General features: G+C 44.0%; 1 protein-coding gene across 1 annotated transcript in view; it reads right to left on the reverse strand.

Annotated features, from left to right (window-relative positions):
- The window catches only part of MAP4 (microtubule associated protein 4), a 206,039-nt gene that overhangs the window by 2,185 nt on the left and 184,221 nt on the right, over nucleotides 1-19,633 (reverse strand). Inside the window, exons 8-16 of the mRNA XM_042782424.1 lie at nucleotides 18,026-18,126; nucleotides 16,990-17,205; nucleotides 13,487-13,670; nucleotides 12,654-12,713; nucleotides 12,241-12,533; nucleotides 10,713-10,826; nucleotides 8,853-8,945; nucleotides 2,579-2,660; nucleotides 548-660 (exon numbers count right to left, since the gene is read on the reverse strand). Coding sequence (XP_042638358.1) covers nucleotides 548-660; nucleotides 2,579-2,660; nucleotides 8,853-8,945; nucleotides 10,713-10,826; nucleotides 12,241-12,533; nucleotides 12,654-12,713; nucleotides 13,487-13,670; nucleotides 16,990-17,205; nucleotides 18,026-18,126 — 1,256 coding nt within the window. The remainder of the gene's footprint in view (nucleotides 1-547; nucleotides 661-2,578; nucleotides 2,661-8,852; nucleotides 8,946-10,712; nucleotides 10,827-12,240; nucleotides 12,534-12,653; nucleotides 12,714-13,486; nucleotides 13,671-16,989; nucleotides 17,206-18,025; nucleotides 18,127-19,633) is intronic.

A 19,633-nucleotide genomic window follows, 5' to 3' on the forward strand; every position in this document is an offset into this window, starting at 1 on the left:
GCTACCATCTCTCACAGCACTGAACTGCAATGGTCGTGGGAAGGCCCTCCAGGGTAAGGTGAATGCCGGGCCTACTGCCCTCAGCACTTAAAAATGCACCATGCTGCTCCCAGGCCAGGACAGGGGCCGCACATGTAGAAGGCACCACATTTCCCTCCTTCATGAGGCAGCTGGGGGAGCAGTGTATGGTGCAGACCTAGCCTAGTGGGACTATGCCCCAGCCCACAAGTGCCTGTGCAAATGGCTGGGACAGGCTCAAGGCCTCACTAGGTAAGGGAGGCCATAGCTCTCAGGGCACAGGCTGAGCTCAGGACCAAAGTCTACCTCTAGCTGGACAGGCAAAATATGGTTCATTGGGGCTTCATCACCTCTCCTGCCTCACTCAGGACTGATGATGCATGATGGGAACACGGCAATGGTGGGTGAAGACAAAAGTCCTGTAGAGACTGAGGGGCGGTGACAGGTGCTCATCTGCTGGGACCCTGACCCAAGTTGCACAACTCCCTCCCACGCCCACCTGTGCCCCCCCTTGTGACCCACTTGCTACCTTCACAGCACCTCCCGCAGGCAGATGACCCACATTATCGAGGGATCCCACCTTCGCCTGGGCCTTCTCCTTGAAGTTCAACTTCTGACTTTCAATCTTGACATCTCCTCCACCTGGAAAAACAACAACAAAAATCAACTGGTCACTAAGAGTGTCAGAGAAACACGCCTGCAGATAAAGCTAGGAGCCTGGACCAGAAATCCCAGCATGGCCAAAGACGGGCTATGTGCCGGTGTAGAAGTAGGGAAAACGTGACCTGCTTCTAGGTGGTTCTGAGGAAAAATGAGGTGGCACAGTGAGCACAGCTGTTCCAACAGGGCTGCGCTGACCCCAGTCAGGCTAAGGCAATCTTTCTGTCCTTCAATGGGGACAGTGCCACAACCAAGAAGAACCCTGTGCCAGCACTCTACACTCACCACCCTCCCAGTTTCCAGTGTGCAGTTAACCAGGCTCAGGCAAGCCCAGAGTACACAGTGCGGCCTTAAGGGGAGCTCCTCTAAAGGTACGGAGATGACTGTTTGCTTCTGATTCTCCTGACAGTGTGTTAACTCCTATGTGTGAGGAGAAAGGGCTCAGGACCATGGTCACAAGGGACATCAAGTTCAACTGGTGTAACATACTACATAAAAACACTGTTCTCAATTCTACTTTGATGAGTAGTGACTAGGGTCTTAAAAGCTTGCAAGCAGTTATCTAAGATGCAACAATTGCTCTTTTTTCACCAGGAGCAAAGAAGAGTGAAGGAACCCAAAGATGAATGAAAATAATTAGTCCAAAGGACTACTGAACCATGGGAACCTCAGCCTACATGACCTTGAGACCAGAAGAACTAGATGGTGCCTGACTATCACTGTCAACCACTTGGAAAGGTGTCAAAATTGGAGAGTTGGAGTGAGAGAAAAATGTGGAACAAAACTCAAAATCTTAAGAAAGACCAGGCTTATTGGTCTGATAGAGACTGGTGAAATCCTCAAGACTACGGCCCTTATAGGGCCCGGAATTTAACTCACTCCCATAGCTTCCAGCCAAACAACAGACAGGCATGTAAGGCGAACATTTACACCAGGTAGGTACACTCATTAGAACTATCAACTATGAGAAGGGCAGTATTTGCACAGGGAGATAGCTTAGAGGGCAGGAATGAACAGGAAAGGAGGACACAGGGAAAAGGTAACCACAGGCAAGAAGTGGGAAGAGAGCTGTTACAGTGTGGGAATTATAATCAAAGTTATGAAACAAAATGTGTATGAATTGTTATAAGGAAAATGAATTTGCTCTGAAAACTTTCACACAAATCACAATTAGAAAAAAAAAAAGGAAAACAAAAAACCCAAACAAATGTACTCTCTCAAATAAAAAAACAAAAGAGTATATAGGCTCTGCTCAAAGGCCTTTGCAAGGTTGCTGTATGTTGCTAGAAGGAAACTCTGCATTGCTGCAGTAGGAAGAAGGTTGGGCAATCCTACTTCCGTAGTGATACTGCCTCGGAAACCCAAGGAGGGGCCGCTATGAGTCAGGGCTGACTCGACGGCACATAACAACAACAACAACAAGCAGCGTAATTGCCAGAGCTGGCAGGTGATGCTTCACTGCTTGGGAGCCTCCTTTGCTCCTGAATCTGAATAGGCAAGTCCCAACCACCACTCTCATTGGAGCTCCTGTAGTATTAACTCTTGGAATGCCCATTCGGGCACTGACACTGGTTCCCAGCCTAGAGCAACCTCTCCCCTCAGTCTAGGTCCACATGCTACACATGCACCAGGTGTTCAAGAGAAAACCCATACAAAGGGTGGCCTTTACAAACCAATCCTCCTAAGCTGTTAAATAAGATGTTAGCATCCTGATCCTCCCTCCCTGACAGAGATTGTACACTGTGTTGTTTACATTGCTGTGTCCTGGCCGGTGGGAGGTGGCTCCCTGAATCTTTGTGGAATGATAAGGTGTACAAATGAAACCCTCCCCAGCCAAAGGGCTGGCCAGCTGGACCATCTGCCCCTAAGAGTTCAGGTGGGCAAGGGAGGGACCACTCACCAGGCTTGTGCTTGATGTTAGCCTTGGAGCCACACTTGGAGGAGACTTTAGAGATGTCTACTTTCTTGTTCTGAATCTGAACCTGAGAACAGAACAGGAAGAAACCATTACCTCGGAGAGACAGAGTGTCAGGGCCAAATCCATGCTGCCTTTTTAATATTCTCCCTGTTCAAGTTTATGCTCTCTTTCCGTAACCTGTCTCAGTCTACTCAAGGTCAGGGTCACTTCTCAAAATGTCTGACAGAGCCTTGAACCATCTTGGCCCCGCCCTTTGTTTCTGATTCTCTCTCTGGCCAGATCAGGCCAGTCTGTTTCCCCCACACACAGGCCTTTCCTTCCTGACCCTCCTGGCACACCTTCTTCACAGACAGTTGTCTCCCATTTTTCCAGGTCCTAAACCTCAAAGATCTCCTGAAATGTTTGTTCCACTTAAAAAACAAAAACAAAAAAAACCCTCGCCCAGAGATAACCTAGAATAACATTTCAGAATATTTCCTATCCGTCTTTTTAAAGCAGTTTTCCCCTCAGGGCCGAGAGTGGAAGATTTGTCTATTCCTGCTTGGGCCAAACTGTAAGCATTCTCTCCACAAAAGCTCTGCAAAAATATGGCCACATAATAATTTATCCTGTAACATTCCACATGAACCTAACTACATTCCTAATACTGAATACTGAGTTTTAGTTCTAATTTTTCAGTATTATAATAAACATGGCAGCAATAAATACCTTTCTGAATAAGTCTTTGCAATTCTGATGACTCCCTCAGGCAACATGCCCAGAAGTATAGTTACCCAGTCAAAGAGTCAGGCTTTTTTAAGGTTCTTGAAAAATACTGACAAATTGCTTTCCAGAAATGCTACCACAACTGACACCTCCACTAGCAGAGCTTATGTGTTTGCCCCACCACATGCTCCCAGGACTAGATATCCTTGTTAAGGAGAAAAAAAAAAAAAAAACCCTGCTAATTTATAAGTGAAACATGGATTGTTGTAGTTGCTTTAGTTATTGTTATTAAAAAGGTTAACCTTTTTTCAAATGTTTAGCAATCATTTGCAAGAACTGCCTCCTCACTCTCTCAGGGAGCACTCCCTCTTTCTACCAGCCAGTAGGAAAGCACTGTGTTCACAAGGCCCTCCCCAGAAGCCTGGGGTGCTACATTTGCAGAGACTATGCCTGATCTGTCCTTCTGCTCCCTAAAGGTCTCCCTCACAAGCCCTTTCATTAAGCTGATATGCTGCTCACGTTCAGTGAATAATCAAAAGGATGAACTGTCTTGTAAGATTATTTACTAAAAATGAATGAATGGGGATGGAGATTAGTTTGGGTGTCCTCTGTACTCAGTCCCGCTTCATCTTTTTAAGATGGCCAATAGATTTTTATCAATGTGTGCCTTGCAGGGGCACTGGAAAAATATCAGTACCAGGACTGACAGCATGTCTTTAAATTAGGAAACAACAGCCACAGACATGAGTGGCCCACCTGTTCCCTGCTACTATAGAAGCCTGGCTTTCCAGCCCATCAACCCCATTATGCAGTGACCCATGATACTCTGTCAGTTGGTCACACCACTCTAGTGGGGTTTCGCCACAATGTCATTAAATGGTTATCTTCTATGGCTGTCTTAGTTACCCAGGGCTATCAAAATAAATACCACAAGTGAATGGCTTTAAAGAACAGAAATTTATTTTCTCACAGTTTAGGAGACTAGAAGTCTGAATTCAGGTCATAGCTCTAGGGGGATGTCCTTCCTTATTTATTTCAGCTTCTAGTAGCTGCCAGTGATCCTTGGCGTTCCTAGAACTGGAGATCCATCTGTGTCTGTCTTCCTCTTCCCCATGTATGTCAGTGTCTATTCTGGTCTTTCCATAACTCAAAAGTGATTAAGTTTAGGCTTCACCCTACACTAGTATGATCTCTTATTAACACAGAATAGCAGTAACAACAACAACAACAATAAAACAACTTCCGAACAGGACCACATCCACAGGAACAAGGGCCAGGAATTCAACATGTATTTTTTTGGAACACAATTTAATTCCAACAGAAATATGGTCTCAAGAGGGCAGATGTGGTGTCTACTGTATTTCTGTATTTGCTCCCAGCAAAAGACCTGGCACAGAGTACCCACTGCACGACCATCAGCTTGCCTGAGACACCTTCACTCTTGCCTCTAGTCTCTGCTTATACAGTGCACCCTCCTCCCATCCTTTAAGGTCCAGCTCAAAGGTCTTCTTTTCCATACATTTCCTGGCTCTAGCTTCACTCTACTTCTTCTTCACATCATCTCTTAAAGGGACACCATTATGAACTGTACAGTAACTGGTTCATGTATTCAATAATCATTTACAGAGAATCCACTATATGATGAATACTCTGCTAGTACTGGGGAAACTATAGTCAAACACAATCTTCATTTTGACTCATCTTTCCAACAAGGCTGCAGTTTCCCTAGACAAGATCAATGTCTTTTTTGGGCCCCAATCTATAGTTCATTTATAGCTATTCTCAAAAAAGGAAGGAATTTATGATACAATGCAGGTAAATGTACTGATGGGAGTCAGAATTCTCCAGCTACAGAATTGGTAGCTACACCACTGTAGATGTTATATCTGAGGTTAGAATAAGGTGTGGTGTTTTATCTGTTGGGGGAAAATGACCAAGGCGGCCACAATGGCTTCACCCACGTATCTCCTCATTCTTTTTCCTCATAACGGTAACATGAGAATTGTACTTTTCTCACCAAAGACCTAGCAGCTGCTTAAACCAAGCCAATTTGCCCATGATGTGTCCAGCAGCAATGGTGACAAGTTCATCTCGCACAATCCCAAAACTGAAAGAGATGCCCTGGGACCACCTGTGAAGAGTTAACAGAAGCTACTCTTGAAGGTTTGGGAACTCTCCAAGGTACTGATCCCACATGTTCTCTATAGTGTGTTCTGGAAGCCTCCACTTCTCTACCTCTTGCATTGTCCTCATTCAAACCATAGTCACTGAGGGCAAGTTTCCCTTTATAGATGTATTCCAGCTCATAAATGAAGGAATGATAGAATCAGAGTCTCTCCACCACATGCTCCCAATGAACTCATGGTCCTAGGTATTGAGCAACATAGAGGTGGGCCAACAAAAAGGAAACCAGAAGAAAGAGACATGATGTGCCTCCCAATAGAAGACACACCTTTCCAAGTAAACAGTCTTACCAATATGGGGTGTGTGTGTGTGTGTGTATGTGTATGCGTGAGTGAGGGAATCAAACCTGAATCAATTTATAGAAAATCAAGGGAGAAAGGAATATAATAAAATCCAGATTCTAGGACAAACTACCCAATTTATTCATGAAAAAACTGTCTGGTGGAAAAAAAGAAGGGGGGAACCTGTAGAGTAAAAGAAACATAACATTCAAAGAGACCCAAGATGACACATATCAACCAATCACAATTTATGGACCTTATTTGGATCCTGATCAAAATAAGCAAACCTGTCTTAACATGTTAGTTTAAAAAAAAAAACTTTTTTTTTTTTTTTTTTTTACACATGAAATATTTGCAAATGAAGTAATACGTGAGAGATTGGGCTCAAAATACTAAGAGTAGGCATATAGAGATAAAACAATAGCCATTAATAATAACTGAAGCTGGGTATATGGTACCATCAAGTTCATTTTACTAGTTTTTCTACTTTTGTGTATGTTTTGAAATCTTCATAATAAAAAGTTTATAAAGTTAGTTGTGTCCCATTCACTTAACAACACCCCCTGCCTCTAGGACAAAGCTCTACTTCTTTGGGTTGGCATGCAGAGGGCTCTATAGTCTGCTTTCAGACATCTCCCCCACTACTCTCTCCCCAGTACTCTATGCTCCAGCCTCAGAAAACCACGTACTACTTCTCTAGCCAAGGACATGGGCCTCTCATCCTTAAAGGACTGGCACAAACGTTCCCCCTGCAGTGAAGCTTGATGGCATAATAACTGCCCTCTCCCTGGCTCTTCTTAGTACAACCAACCACATGACCCATTGCCTCTTGCTCTAGTTGTGTTTATCCAAGTCTCCCCACTGGTCTGTGGTAACCTTCAGGCCAACTACACAGTGATATCATCAATATGTGCTTGTTGAAATGACACGCAAATGGGTCTTAGAACCCACGACACGTATACATACTCCTCACAAGGGTGAAATGAAATTAAAACGGCCACAAACGTTTAAACTGGGCCCAGGAACAGAAGTACTAGCCACGATGTTGGCCTCATTAACATGTCACTCTATCTCCTCCCCGCTCATGCCCTTCTCTCTGTCATCAAGGAGTGAGAGAGAGAGAGAGAGACAGAGAGAGAGAGAGAGAGAGAGAGAGAGAGAGAGAATGTGTGTGTGTGTGTGTGTGTTTAAGGGGGGAGTGAAGACGGGCCTTAGAAGTGTAATGCTGTTCTGTCTGCACAGCAGGCCCAATATTTTTAAACTGCATATTTGTGTATTGTAGCATGATGAACGAGGCTCAAGGAGGTTATGAAAAGAACTAAAGCATCTCAAGTTTCAGTTGCTGCCGTTTACCTTTCTCTACCCACCTGCAAACAGGGCTTTCACATAGTTTCCTAATGTTGCCTGTTTAGTGAAATGACAGAAAATAATTTTTAAAAAGTACAGCTCCTCATTTCCTCTTGTTTGAAGTCACATGTAGGCAGCGTGGTAAGACCATAGCAGGTGATGGATAATGATGACTATTGCTAGAGTTCTCTGGTATGCTGCACAACACAGATAAATGCATTTCTATGTCAAATCTGAACAAGCACACCCAACTGCCTCAGACTCCCCCTGTTCACCTTCTGTTTCTACCCAGGCCAAAAACCTGAGGACAAAATTAAGGCTAATGTCCACATGGGCCCTTCCTAGGCTGGATGTTGAATCACCTCAGATACTGTCTTTAAAAGCTTCGCCCACCTCAGCTGATCCTATGCCAGGCTGGCTAATGTCTGGCCAACTACCAAGCTGATCAAACATACTCCAACTGTTCATAGATCACCTGAAAGGGAATAGTGCCAGCTCACACCAGGAAGAGCAGTCGGTGAGGGAATGACTAGGAGTGGGTGCAGTAAGAGGGATTTGAGTGGGACAAGAAAGGACTGCTGGGGGCAGGGGATGTATTTGTTGTTCATGGGCAGAATGGCCTGGCCACCAAGGAGATGGGAAGGACCACCAGAACTCAACATGAAAAGGATGAGCAGAGCATGACTTAGTCCAGGGTCAGAACAGCAAGGGAAAGTAAATGAGTGGCTGAGACACAATGGGGCTCTGAAGTCTTGGGGCCAGAGAAGCAGTAGGTGGAGAATTAGAGTCTGGCAGAGGCTCCAAGTGGACAGCTCCACAGATGCCACTAGCACAACACTGCAGAACTCTGCTCTGCATGGGCACTGTCATAGGGACAGGTGGAAAATGCACAATGCACTCTAATGACAATGACACTTTGCCCTGTCCCTCCTAGACCTGGACCTCTCTGTGAGGTGAAGTCACCTGTCCCCCCAATGCAGAATACCAGCATAATAAAAGGAAGGACAGTTACATGGAACAGGATAGGGGACAAAAAGAAAAGTAGAGAAAAGGGAGTAAGAGAAGGGACTGGAAAACATGGGGGAACAAGAATAGAAAGGAAAACAGACAACATAAAGAGGAAAAGAGAAAGAGGACAAAAAAGAAAGAAGGAGAGTTAAAAAAGAAAAAAGCAGAGAAAGGGCAGAAGAGGAAAATGTTCATTAATTCTCTGGTTCTATAGTAACAAGGATTCAAAGATGGACTCTGCACAAGTCTGGACTTATAAGAGCAGGGACTACCCACTGGTACTACATGGGAGGTGTGCATGCACCCTGTCAGGAGCTGGGGATCCTGGAGGCATCCTGCCAGGCACCTGTTCTCCTACAGTTGTAGCCTTGACAATGGCCCCACTTTGATACCTATGAGTAGACTTGAGATGAGTAACAGGCCTGCTGCTGATCTGCTGCCCTTGAGACCAAGTCTCTGATGTAGCTAGAGAACCTAAAACTTCCCACCACAGGGGTTAGAAGATATCAAGTGGGCAGCAGCAGGCTGTTGTTGCAGTTTTGGAAACAGAAAATACCTAGGGCAAAAACATTTGTGTGCTGAAGTCTCCCCTCAATTCCCTAGGCTGCTTCTTAGGCAAAACCTTAGTCCAGGCCACTGCAGGTCCTGTCTGAACAGGCAGGTGGCCCTGTCCCCAGTATATGCTGCAGTGGGCTGTGTCTCAGCACTAGCCATCCAGAGCTCATACTTACATTACCACCTCCAGGGACATGCTTAATATTGTCCTTGGAACCACACTTGGACTGAATATGGCTGTAGTTCATTTTTTTGGAGACTATCTGGACCTGGAGTGTTACAGAACAGAAAAAGAAAAAAAAAAAAACAACACAAGGGGAGAGGTCTGGTTAGAATCAATACAGGACAGGCAGTGAGTCCACACATGACCACAATGACCAACAAAGAGTGTTATTAAAACTCCACCCCCACCTTCAGCAGAGCCAGGTGTGGAAAACACAGAAGAAATCTGAAGAAGCAAGAAAGGGACTGAAAACATGAACAACCAACAGGAGAAGCAGGTGGTGCACAAGTGCTACCTGATCACCATCAATCACATCACTGCTCCTTGGGTGCTGAGCTGGGACAGTGTCCTGTGGTTCCTCTCTACAAGGGCCCTGCTGATCTGGAGAGATTCCTACCCAAGGAAGGCATTTGCCTTAACATTTGGTGCCTGGAATTGTTTTAGCCAGCCAGATTCACTCTTGGAAACAAAAGCTGCTCTGAGAATCACTGGGCAGCTGGCTAATGAGGCACAGATCTGACACCAACAGGAAGAAAGGGATGTTTTGCAGATATAAATACAAATGAATCAAAGAGGCTGCTGGGCTTACCATGTAGAATCTCAAGCCTAAATCAAACCCTGGACACCAGTTGGAGCAAGGGTATAGCCTAGGCAGTTGCCATAGTGCCACACAGAACCCAAAGGTTTAGGTCTAGACTTCTAAGGTTAAAACACCTTTTCAATCCAAATCCCGTGCCTTCTGAGTTTCACGTACAAAGCAAGCAGCAGCCTCCAGGCAGGACTGCACTGATACACTATCCAGGGGTCAAAATCACACTGTATTGTAAGCAATGGCTCCCTCTGGAATCAACCAACACGAAGGCTAGAGCTATAAGGGTTTGGAACAAAGAATTCTTGTTGGGCCTTCTCAAGAAGGAATGTTATCAGCTTCCTTCTTTTGTTTCAGAGCTGAAAGCCCTTTCTAGCCCCCAGGCTGAGGTTTTCCAGAGAGCAGAGAAATCTATCTTCACCAACTCCAACCCATACACTCATTTCCTGCCTTCTTTCCAGTGTCCATGATGAATAACTGGCTAGCAAACCACTTTGCATGAGCCCTGGGGTCTGAGCCAGAGACCCAGCGTGCCTCTAGTAGTCACAGTGCAACCTTCCTCATCTCCTCAACTATACAAATGCCATCCCACCCTACAGAGGCCCACCCAGCATCTACTACAGCTAAGGGAAGAAGGTACACTACAGCAGACAGGAGGGGACTGCCTCCAGGGTGAGGAGCCTAGAGTTCCCGCTTACCGCTGTCTGGTGTTACAACCCCTATGCTGAGTGGGCTTCTGTTGGAAATAAGCATCTTAACTTTCACTTATGAGGTGATCTGGGAGACCAGGACAAATGAGGCTATCTCCAAGGCTAGCGGCATTATGAGAGGAATTTTCCAGCTCAACTTGAAGCACAGGGACTCCAGGTTCCAGGTGCTAGAAGAGTGCCAATGGGCCATCTCACTGAGGAAGAACTCAGGTGCTCTCTGTGCCTGTCTGTGTATTTGCGTGTATAAGGGGTGGGCTAGATGAAGATCAGTACGTGAGAAGTGACATTTCTGGAGCCATTTTACCCAGGTGAATAAGAATTCCCCAAGGGCTGACTCTGCTATCACAAAATATTTTCTGATGGTTCAGTCATCAAACACAGAGGAAGGAACACTGGGGAGAAGGAAAAGCTAGGTAAGGACAGGAAAAAGGTGTGAGAAGGGAAAGTGGCTCAGGCTGGAAGAATATTTTATCATCTTTTACCTTCAAGAGGTAAAAGTCTAGACAAAACTCACTTTCCCAGCAGGCAGTTTCTGTGCACTCGCAATAGGGCCGGCTGTTTTAGTGACTGCATGAGGTTCAGGCTTTCGAGCTGTAGCAGCTGTCTCTGTTTTTTTCTCTACTTTGGCCTGGATGGAGATAAAGGGAGGGCAAATTCAAACCAAGAGGAAAAGAGCCCAGATGCCAAGAAGGGAAGATGGCTGCAGGGACTCAAGTCCAGGTCAGGACAGCAGGCAGCAGCAGTGTATCCTTGCTCCCAGAGAAAACACATTATTTCCTAGGGTAAAGTAAGCCGGAGTGCCACAGGCCAAAGTCCTGAGGTGTCAAGCAGAGACCAAAGAAAAGGAAAGATACAGAGAAGACTGAGAAGCCCAAGGTAGTGATTCTCATCTGGGTGTTTGTGTGGGGAGGTTGTCATTTGCATATCATACAGCTTTCCTGTGCAAACATTCTAAAATGCCTCAAGCAAGCTGTCATGGTTACAGAGAACCACTGTTGGTAAGGAAAATGTTGCACCCCTCCGGTATATTGGTAGACCTAGTCACTCAACTTCCAAGACCTCCTGCAAACTTTTGCAACATGAGAGCATAAAAAGAGCAAAGGGAAAGACAGGTCATCAGTAACACAGCCCTAGAGGCCTGGCTGGATATGACAGAGCCAGTCTCTTAACAAAAGCAACTCTCAGGCCCTTATCCCAATCTAATTCCAGCTGATCATCAGTGTCTTCCAAAAGTCAACAATAACTTTTGTCCCTCCTCAGGTTTTTTTTTTTTTTTTTCCCATCAGTTCTGGATTAAAGCAATTTAAGTATCTTACTCCAGGTGTGTGTGTGTGTATATGGGGAAGGGAGACTTAGGTTTTAAAGAATGACGTCAGACATGAGAAGGTCACTGCTCCAGGGACTTGAACCTTCTCAAATGGATTTTTGCCATCACCTTTTTCACTTATTGAGTCCTATGGTTGCTAAAAGTTAGCAATTCTGGGGTGCACGCAACCAGCAAATCCTTAAAGTGAAGCACTGTGGCCTGTTGCACCTTTTCATTTAGCAAAGTCAGACACTTGCAACAACTCATCCAGGCCATAAGGGAATGCCCTACTCCTCTTTCTGAGGCTCCACCCATCTTCTGTCTACCTGACATTCACAGTGCAGGGTAAGAACCATGATAACTGGGTCCCAGGGTTTATGTCCAGTGTCCTTCACCCCCATTGAGTTTCAGAGGCCTCTACTGTTTGTTTTGAAAAGCAGAACCCTTTTGCTTCCAAACAAAAACATAAACCCAAACCCCAACATACAGAAGGCCTTCTGACTGAGATGGGAAGAGAAAACCCAAAGCTCAGCTCTGCTGTTGGGACCCAAAGGCCACTGCAGAGCCCAGGATGAAAGTCAACAGACACTGAATCAGATGTCCTGACTTTCTCTCTTCTTTGATGGGCCCTTTAGTTTGGTGTGAGAACTCAGACAAGCCTGGAGAATATGGCTGAATGTGGCAGAGGAAGAAGCAGGGGCCAGCATGCCAGGGACCGCAAGCCTCTGAGACCCACCCGGCCTCCTCCAGGCTGATGTTTGATGTTTTCCGTGGAGCCAACTTTTGAACGGACATTCTTCAAATCGGGGGTAGAAGCATTGGTACCCAGGCGGTTCAGATTGGGGGTGGAGGAGTTAGGCTTGGCTGGCAAGGGCTTCTTGTCCTTGGTAGGTGTCACGGAGGGTCGGGGAGGCGTAGGTGTGGGCTTGACTCGGTTGAGAGTCACTGCTGCTGGGGGTGTTGCCCCAGTAGAAGTGGTGTTTTTCTTCACAGAAGTGGTGGAGGTGCTCTTTGAGCGACTCAAATCAGCTGTAAAGATAGGCATGAAAGATAATGATTTCCACAGATTAGAGCAAAATGAAACCTTAAAGCCATAGAAAAGGAGGGGGCTAGAGTCTAGGTTCTACAAAACAGAGAATAGGGTATTACCTGGTGCAGACTTTGTAGTCACCTTCTTGACGTCTGCAGGCTTTGCCTCAGTCTTGATGGCTGTACAGAGATTCACTTTTAACCAACTGACCTACTGAATGTCTCATCCAATACTGAAAGTCATTCGTTCATTCAACAATTAATGAGTACCAATGCTAGTCTCTGGAAAAGATCAGTAAACTGGACAGCTGGGTACAGACCTTCAGCCTATGGAGTATGCAAGGCCAGGTACTGTGTCTACTCTTCTCCACAGTCCTTACAATGCCTTCCACATGGCTTTGTTGTTGTTGTTGTTGTTATGTGCCTTCGAGTCGGCCCCGACTCATAGTGACCCCTCCTTGGGTTTTCGAGGCAGTATCACTACGGAAGTAGGATTGCCCAACCTTCCTTCCAAGGAGTGGCTGGTGGGTTTGAACCGCCAGCCGTCTGGTTAGCAGGCAAGTGACTTAGCCACTATGCTACCAGAGCTCCTCCACATGGCTTTAGAAGTAGGTAATCAGTACAGGCCTGTGGAATCGAATTGTTTATTTCTTATCAAGCCCATGATCACACTCTGGGGTCAGAAAGAAAGGAATGATAAATTCTACCTAGGAGTTCATGACAGGTCCAAGATTATTCTGACCATACAGAATGGTTAATTTTACATGGAAGTTCCAGTCTTATTAAATGACTAGACCTACCAGGCTGCCCCTTTCCAATGTACACCATTGAGAGCTGGTTTACAAGCCGACCTGCAGTCTGTGATGCGGGCCAGAGCTATAGCTGGGGTGAAGCCTAAGCTCTACACTCCTCCCCTCTAGGTCCAATGGGAGGGAAGGATAGATGATACTCACCAGTGGGCCTCTTAAGCAGATGCACAGGAGGATTCCTACTGCTTGACACAGCTGCAGGTGGAGTGCCAGCTGCTGGGGCTTTCAGAACAGTCTGGGTGCTCCTGGAGCCAGGTCTAGCAGCTGGGGCAGAGGCCGGCTTGGACAGTGAGGCTCGCTTCTCAGGAATCTTTGCCTCTGTAACAGGCTAGTAACAGAAAAGTGTGAGTAAGAGCTCTGGGTCAGCAACAGCCCCAGGAAATCATGCCACAGGGATGCTCCCATATAAACAGGCACCATTCTGTGGGCTTGGCAGTTACTGACAGGAAAATATATGGCTTCAGGATCAAAGTTTTCCAGACAAAAGGAGAAACTGGCCACACAGGGTGCTGCATAGGGATGAAGAAACAGGGAGTGAAACTACCTGAACCAGTGGGAATGAAGAGCCATGAAAGGAAAACTATACCACAACCTCAGGATTTTTGACATTAAATATGAAGGTATTTAATATAATAAAGTCTAATGTATTAAATACTTGACTATACAAAGACACCTACATTTAATAAAACCAAAAAAATCCAGCCCAACCTACTGCTGTGGAGTTGATGCATTAAATCAATAACTACAAAAAATATGCCGTTGTTGTTGTTGATATGTGCCGTCGAGTTGGCCCCGACTCATAGCGACCCCTCCTTGGGTTTCTGAGGCAGTATCACTACGGAAGTAGATTGCCCCATCTTCCTTCCGAGGAGTGGCTGGTGGGTTTGAACCACTAGCCTTCTGGTTAGCAGTCAAGTGTCTTAGGCACTATGCTACCAGAGCTCCCACAAAAAATGTAACAAAGCTTAAAAATTAATTTCAGTCATTTTGGGGACCTACATGCCCCTAGTAAATGCTGAACAGGATTGCTCTACAGACGAAGAGAACATGGGCCAAAGAGTCAGAAATTTGTGCTCCAGCCCCAGTCCTGCCCCTCACTCAGTGTGTTCTCAGGTAAGTCATCGAGCTTCTCTGAGGGAAAAGAAGGCTGGAAAAGAGCAGCTCTGAGAACCGCTTTGACAATGTGTGATTTTAGGGAGCAGAGGATGTGAAGTCTCTGATAGCACAGGGACAAGGAGAAGCGGCAGGCAGGTGGTGCAAGCCTGACCAGCAGTGAGGTGAGGAGCACTGCCAACACAGCCAGGAATGGAAAATAGAGGAGAAAAATGAAAGCAAAGGCTATATGAAGGGCACATGGGCCTCATTAATTCTTCCTTGAAAGTAGAGAAAGTTGCCAAGTAGTGAGGAAGGAAAGAAATGAATTTGGCCTGGTATCTGAGCAAACAAGGGATGACAACATACCTTTGATAAACACACATACCATGTTACTCAAGAAAGCAAGCCAAACCACAGACCAGGGAATCCAGTTTTTCACTCTAAGAGAAACTGCCATACTAAAGTTAAGTTTGTTGGAGGAGGCAACCAGGATATTGCTTAAATAGAACACTAGCTAAGGTGCTCAGAAATTAAGGGTTGGTTTTCAATTAAATAAAGTCTAACTCTGCAAATGTAGAGTAATGACCATTTCACAAATGGAGGTTCTAAGTATAATTTGAACAACCACAAAGATAGAATCAGGGGAACTGATTTTGTTCCACGTTCTGTTCAGAACATGTCATAGTATTTTGTCAGGGGAATTACTTCTCTGTGACTGCCATTACATATGAAGACTAAACCAGATGCTCTCTGGAGATTCCTTCAAATTTTCAATACTATGACAATGATCCAAAATAATCTAGTGTGCTCTTACTATTTTGCTAGTAATGATGATAAAATATTAGAAAAAAATTGGCTTGGAATAGAAATCTCTAAAGGTTGTGCCATTCTTTATATGCAAGGCTCCTGGCCTCAGCAAGCTGCAGAGCCAGCCTGCTCTCCTAACTGGAGTCACTCCGCTGGTCCTCAAGTTCTATTTTCTCCTCTGCCAGAAGCATAGACATACTTATTTTCTCTGAAAAGTTTTTCCTTTGTTTGCTTTTACAAATTTTCCTATCGCCGCCCCCCCACCAAAAGCCACAAAAAACAAAGCATAAGAATAAATTTGATTAGACTTTTAGTTTTTTAATCAATGTCTCAAAAAGTTTTGATCTGTTTCTTATCTAAAAGACAAATAACAGTAATAATTATAATGCAGATCACCTAGAGAGAGGTCAGCTGCACCTCAAAATGCTATCTAAAGCTACATGGCAGAAAGTCAGAGAAGAACAGTGTTGAAAGAGGCCCTGAGCATCAGTGTTGGAGTTCAATCCAGATTCAAACACTGCTTCTGTCATTTACTAGCACAGGACCTTAAGAAGGTTACTTAACTGAGCTTAAATCTTCTTGTCTATAAAATGAGGATGCTAGTATCATGGGCTGCTGAGAGAACAAAAGGAATTGATGTTTGTAGAGAAACTAATACAGTACACCTCATTCTGATTATTATTACAAAGTGAAATTGTCACTAGGTACCCTCCTTCTTCCTACTCCCTCCTGCATCCCCCAGACCGAATAAGCAGTCAGGGAGGAGCTACTGCCACAGTTCTAGCCACATTCTCTTTGCCTTCTTCATATGCTGGTGTTTCTCTTTGGCCTCTGTCTTCTTGTTCAAACAAAATGTTTTCCAAAGATCAAGGAAAGAAGCAAAGTAACTAAGCCAGGATCAGAGAGAAAGCTTTATGGGATGTTATCATTCCTATCCTATGACAAAACTTCCCAGTTTCATGGGCAAGGATTCAGCCCAGACTAGAATTCCCAGGTTCCATCAATTTTCTGTACAAGACAAAATTAGCACACTGACATTTTACCATGAGAAGCTACGTCCTACCATAAATTTAAGGAGTAACGTTAGGCTAAACCAAAGACCTTTTTTAAATAAAACAAGATGACAGAGCTGAGATAGCCAATGAGGAAAGCAACTATAGCCTAACCCCCCTCTCCACTTCTCTTGTAAAAATCTTCAAAAGCTAATGCTCTGAGTGCAACAAGTTTCTGGGCAACAGAGAATATAGATGGATTTGGAAAACTTCAGAAGGAGCCTAATGAGAGGCAGTCTAATACCCAAATCAAATGAAATGAGCACACATAATGCTGGAACCTACTAATGTAAGATGGAAGAGCAAAAATAAAATTCACTTGTGCAGGATGACTGATCTAGAGAAGACAAAGAATTGAATTTGACATGGAAATTATGTCAAAAATAATTACATCATTAGTGTAAGGAGTAAAGTAATTGGTTAACAAGTGTTTCAATAGGTGAAGAGTTAAGAAAGAGTTGGGGGAAAGGAGGAAAAACTAAAGTAAGTAGAACATTGTCACCAACCAGGACAGGGAAGGGTAAAAAGTATAAAAGGGCTGCAATAAGGGATGGCTGCGTCAGTGGGTCCCCACATTCATTTTCAATCATCCTTCCCTTGCTTTTTCCCGATTCCATCGGTAACAACAGCCTGTCCATCCGATACTCTGAGGGGAAAAAGTTTCCCTAAAATAGTACTTAGGTGACTACTTACCTTTGGCTTCCCGTCTTTTGAAGGTAAGATGGAAGGCCGGGTAGTGGTGGCAGCAGGGCGTTTGGGTGGGGCAGCAGGTACTGAGCCTGAAGCAAGGCTCATGGGTTTTTTATTCAGCCCACCAAGGGTGGTGGGAGCTGGCTGTTTAGGGCTAGAAGTGGATTGTGGTTTGGCTTTCGATGTTGAAGTCTTTGCAGGTTGAGTGGTGGCCAAAGGCTTTAGGTTGATTTGTTGTTTGTTTGTTTGTTTTATTTTTAAAAGGCCAACATCAAACACACAGACAAGAATAAAAACAAATTAAAAAGAAAAGCATAAATTGCACAATTCAAAGTAAAATTATAAGCAATGTGGATAGACGAAACTGAAAATTAGCATTTCTTTCTTCTGAGTTCAGAAAATGGTAGAATTAAATGAGAATAGAGACAGAACAATTACAAATTGTTTCTGAATAATAGTGTCCCTGGAGTTTGGCATCTGAAGACTTAAATTCAATAATAGCGTTTAACAATTTACACTTTGGAAGTTTAAACTTCTGGCAGCTGTAATAAATCTAACCACCCCCCATTAGCAGGTGATTAAACCATTCCCAGCACCTCAACGGGGCAGCAGTGGCATTCTAAGACCACATTAAAGTGTGGCATTTGAGCTTTGCAATAACCACAAACAAGTGTCTCAAGCTATGAGATCCCTCTTAAAACTCTGCCCTCCCTTTGCATGAATATGGATTTCAGAATCTATTTCAGAATAGTTCTTCAATCATCCTCTTTCTTCTTGCTGTTAAGGGAAGCAAAAACAACCTTTACAGAACATTTCTACAGATATTCAAGATAACAGGCTCAAAGGCAGGGATTTTAAGGTTTGGGATAAGGCATTATGGTAAACTGGGAGTATAAAATTATTTCCTAAGCATGTCCAAATTTGAGAAAGGGCTCATAACTGCTCAGAAAAAAGAAATTTCATGCATGATTCAAGCAACAACATAAGATAATATGTTTTTAAAAACTGTAGCGGTAGAGTATGGCCCCCTGGCACCTACCTTTGTTTTCTTCTCTGGGCTTGGTGGGAGCTCCTTATTTGGAGGGGTGGTGATGTCATTTCCGGTCACACTCACAGTAGGCTGTCCTTCTTCTGGCTTGGCTATTCCAGAAAAGGTGGAGGAAGAGAAATTATGCTCAGCAAATGTTTTTCACACCCATTTCAAAAATGCAAGCATAGCAAGAGACACGCCACTAACTACCATTTCATTCTAGAAAAAAAGCTCATGGGGCTTCTGCCACTGAAATGTGGACAAAACTCCCAACTTTTTCTCATTGTAAAGGAAGACAGTTTTAGATTCCAGACATCAGGGAGCCTCTCCCTGCAGCGAAGCAACCTAAGTGGGGTTTACACAAATGATCAATGGAAGAAAATGGCTCTTGAACTTTGGTTTCCCTCCCCTGGAGACCAGCAAAGGGGTTCTGTCACCCAATCACTAGCTGGAACATACAGGGGACAAAGACCTCTTCTACCAAAGTCTATCTCTTGCTGAGGTGGGTAAGAGCCAGAAGATCATCCAATGTCCTACTTTATACTTTACTTCCTCTCCCTGTAAAGCACCATTTTATGAAAGATGTGAGATTAACTTGATCTAGTTCTAGCAGTGACCCAGATTCCCAACAAGGCTGAGGAGATCCATGAAACACAGCAGTTACCCAGAGCCAGAAATAAAGTCTGCTCCAAAAGCTGTGCGTAGCAATACCACTGTGAAGAAGGTAGTCTAGATTTCAATAGGGCTATACCTGAAAGCATTAAAATTCCATCTCCATACAGGGAAGATCTCATTATGGCACAAAATCCAGAAGCCACAAAAGTTCGACTATAGACTACATAAAAAAACTTCAATGTAGTGAAAAACAAAACCAAAACAGTGAAAGTGCAAATGACAAAAAAATAAAAATACAAAGTCCAACAACCTACTAGAAAAATGGTCAATATAAGCACCATTTACACAAAAACAGATACAAATCACTATTGAAAATATGAAAAGATCCCCCATCTCCACTATAATAATGAAAACTATATCGAGTGCCATTTTTAACCTAACATACTGTCAAGAGCCCTAAAGTTTGAAAATAACTGTCAGAGACAATATGGGGAAATACACTGCTGGCAGGTGTGTGAACTGGTACAGTCCATATGCAGGGCAATCTGGTGGTGATGAAGCCTAATAACAGAAAACTAGTTAAAAACATTATTGCAGATTTATCATTGAATTAGGGGAATATTATCTCTGAATGGGGGGTAGGGAGCATGAATTCTTCATGACTGATAGGGCACGTTCTTAAAATATTAAATGAGAAAAAACACTGCAAACATGTATAATACAAAACCACTTGTCTAAAAGAGAGGTGTGGGAAAGTAAATATGCTTCTATTACAAATACACTTTTACATGCATTTTTTAAAATTTTGTGGTAGGATCAGAATGAAATAACATTAAGCTAAATGATTTTTTTTAAGTGGGCACAAAACTAGAGAAGAGTAGGAGCTTTTAAAATTTTTTTGGTAACTTTTTAGTTTGAAGTAATTATAGATTCACAGGCATCTATAATTAATAGATATATAATCTGCAAAGAAATGCACAGTGTGCTCCCAAGTGTCCTTCA

Source organism: Orycteropus afer, unplaced genomic scaffold (assembly GCF_000298275.1).
Source record: "Orycteropus afer afer isolate SDZICR_OR568_19922 unplaced genomic scaffold, OryAfe1.0 scaffold00311, whole genome shotgun sequence".
NCBI lineage: Eukaryota > Metazoa > Chordata > Mammalia > Tubulidentata > Orycteropodidae > Orycteropus > Orycteropus afer.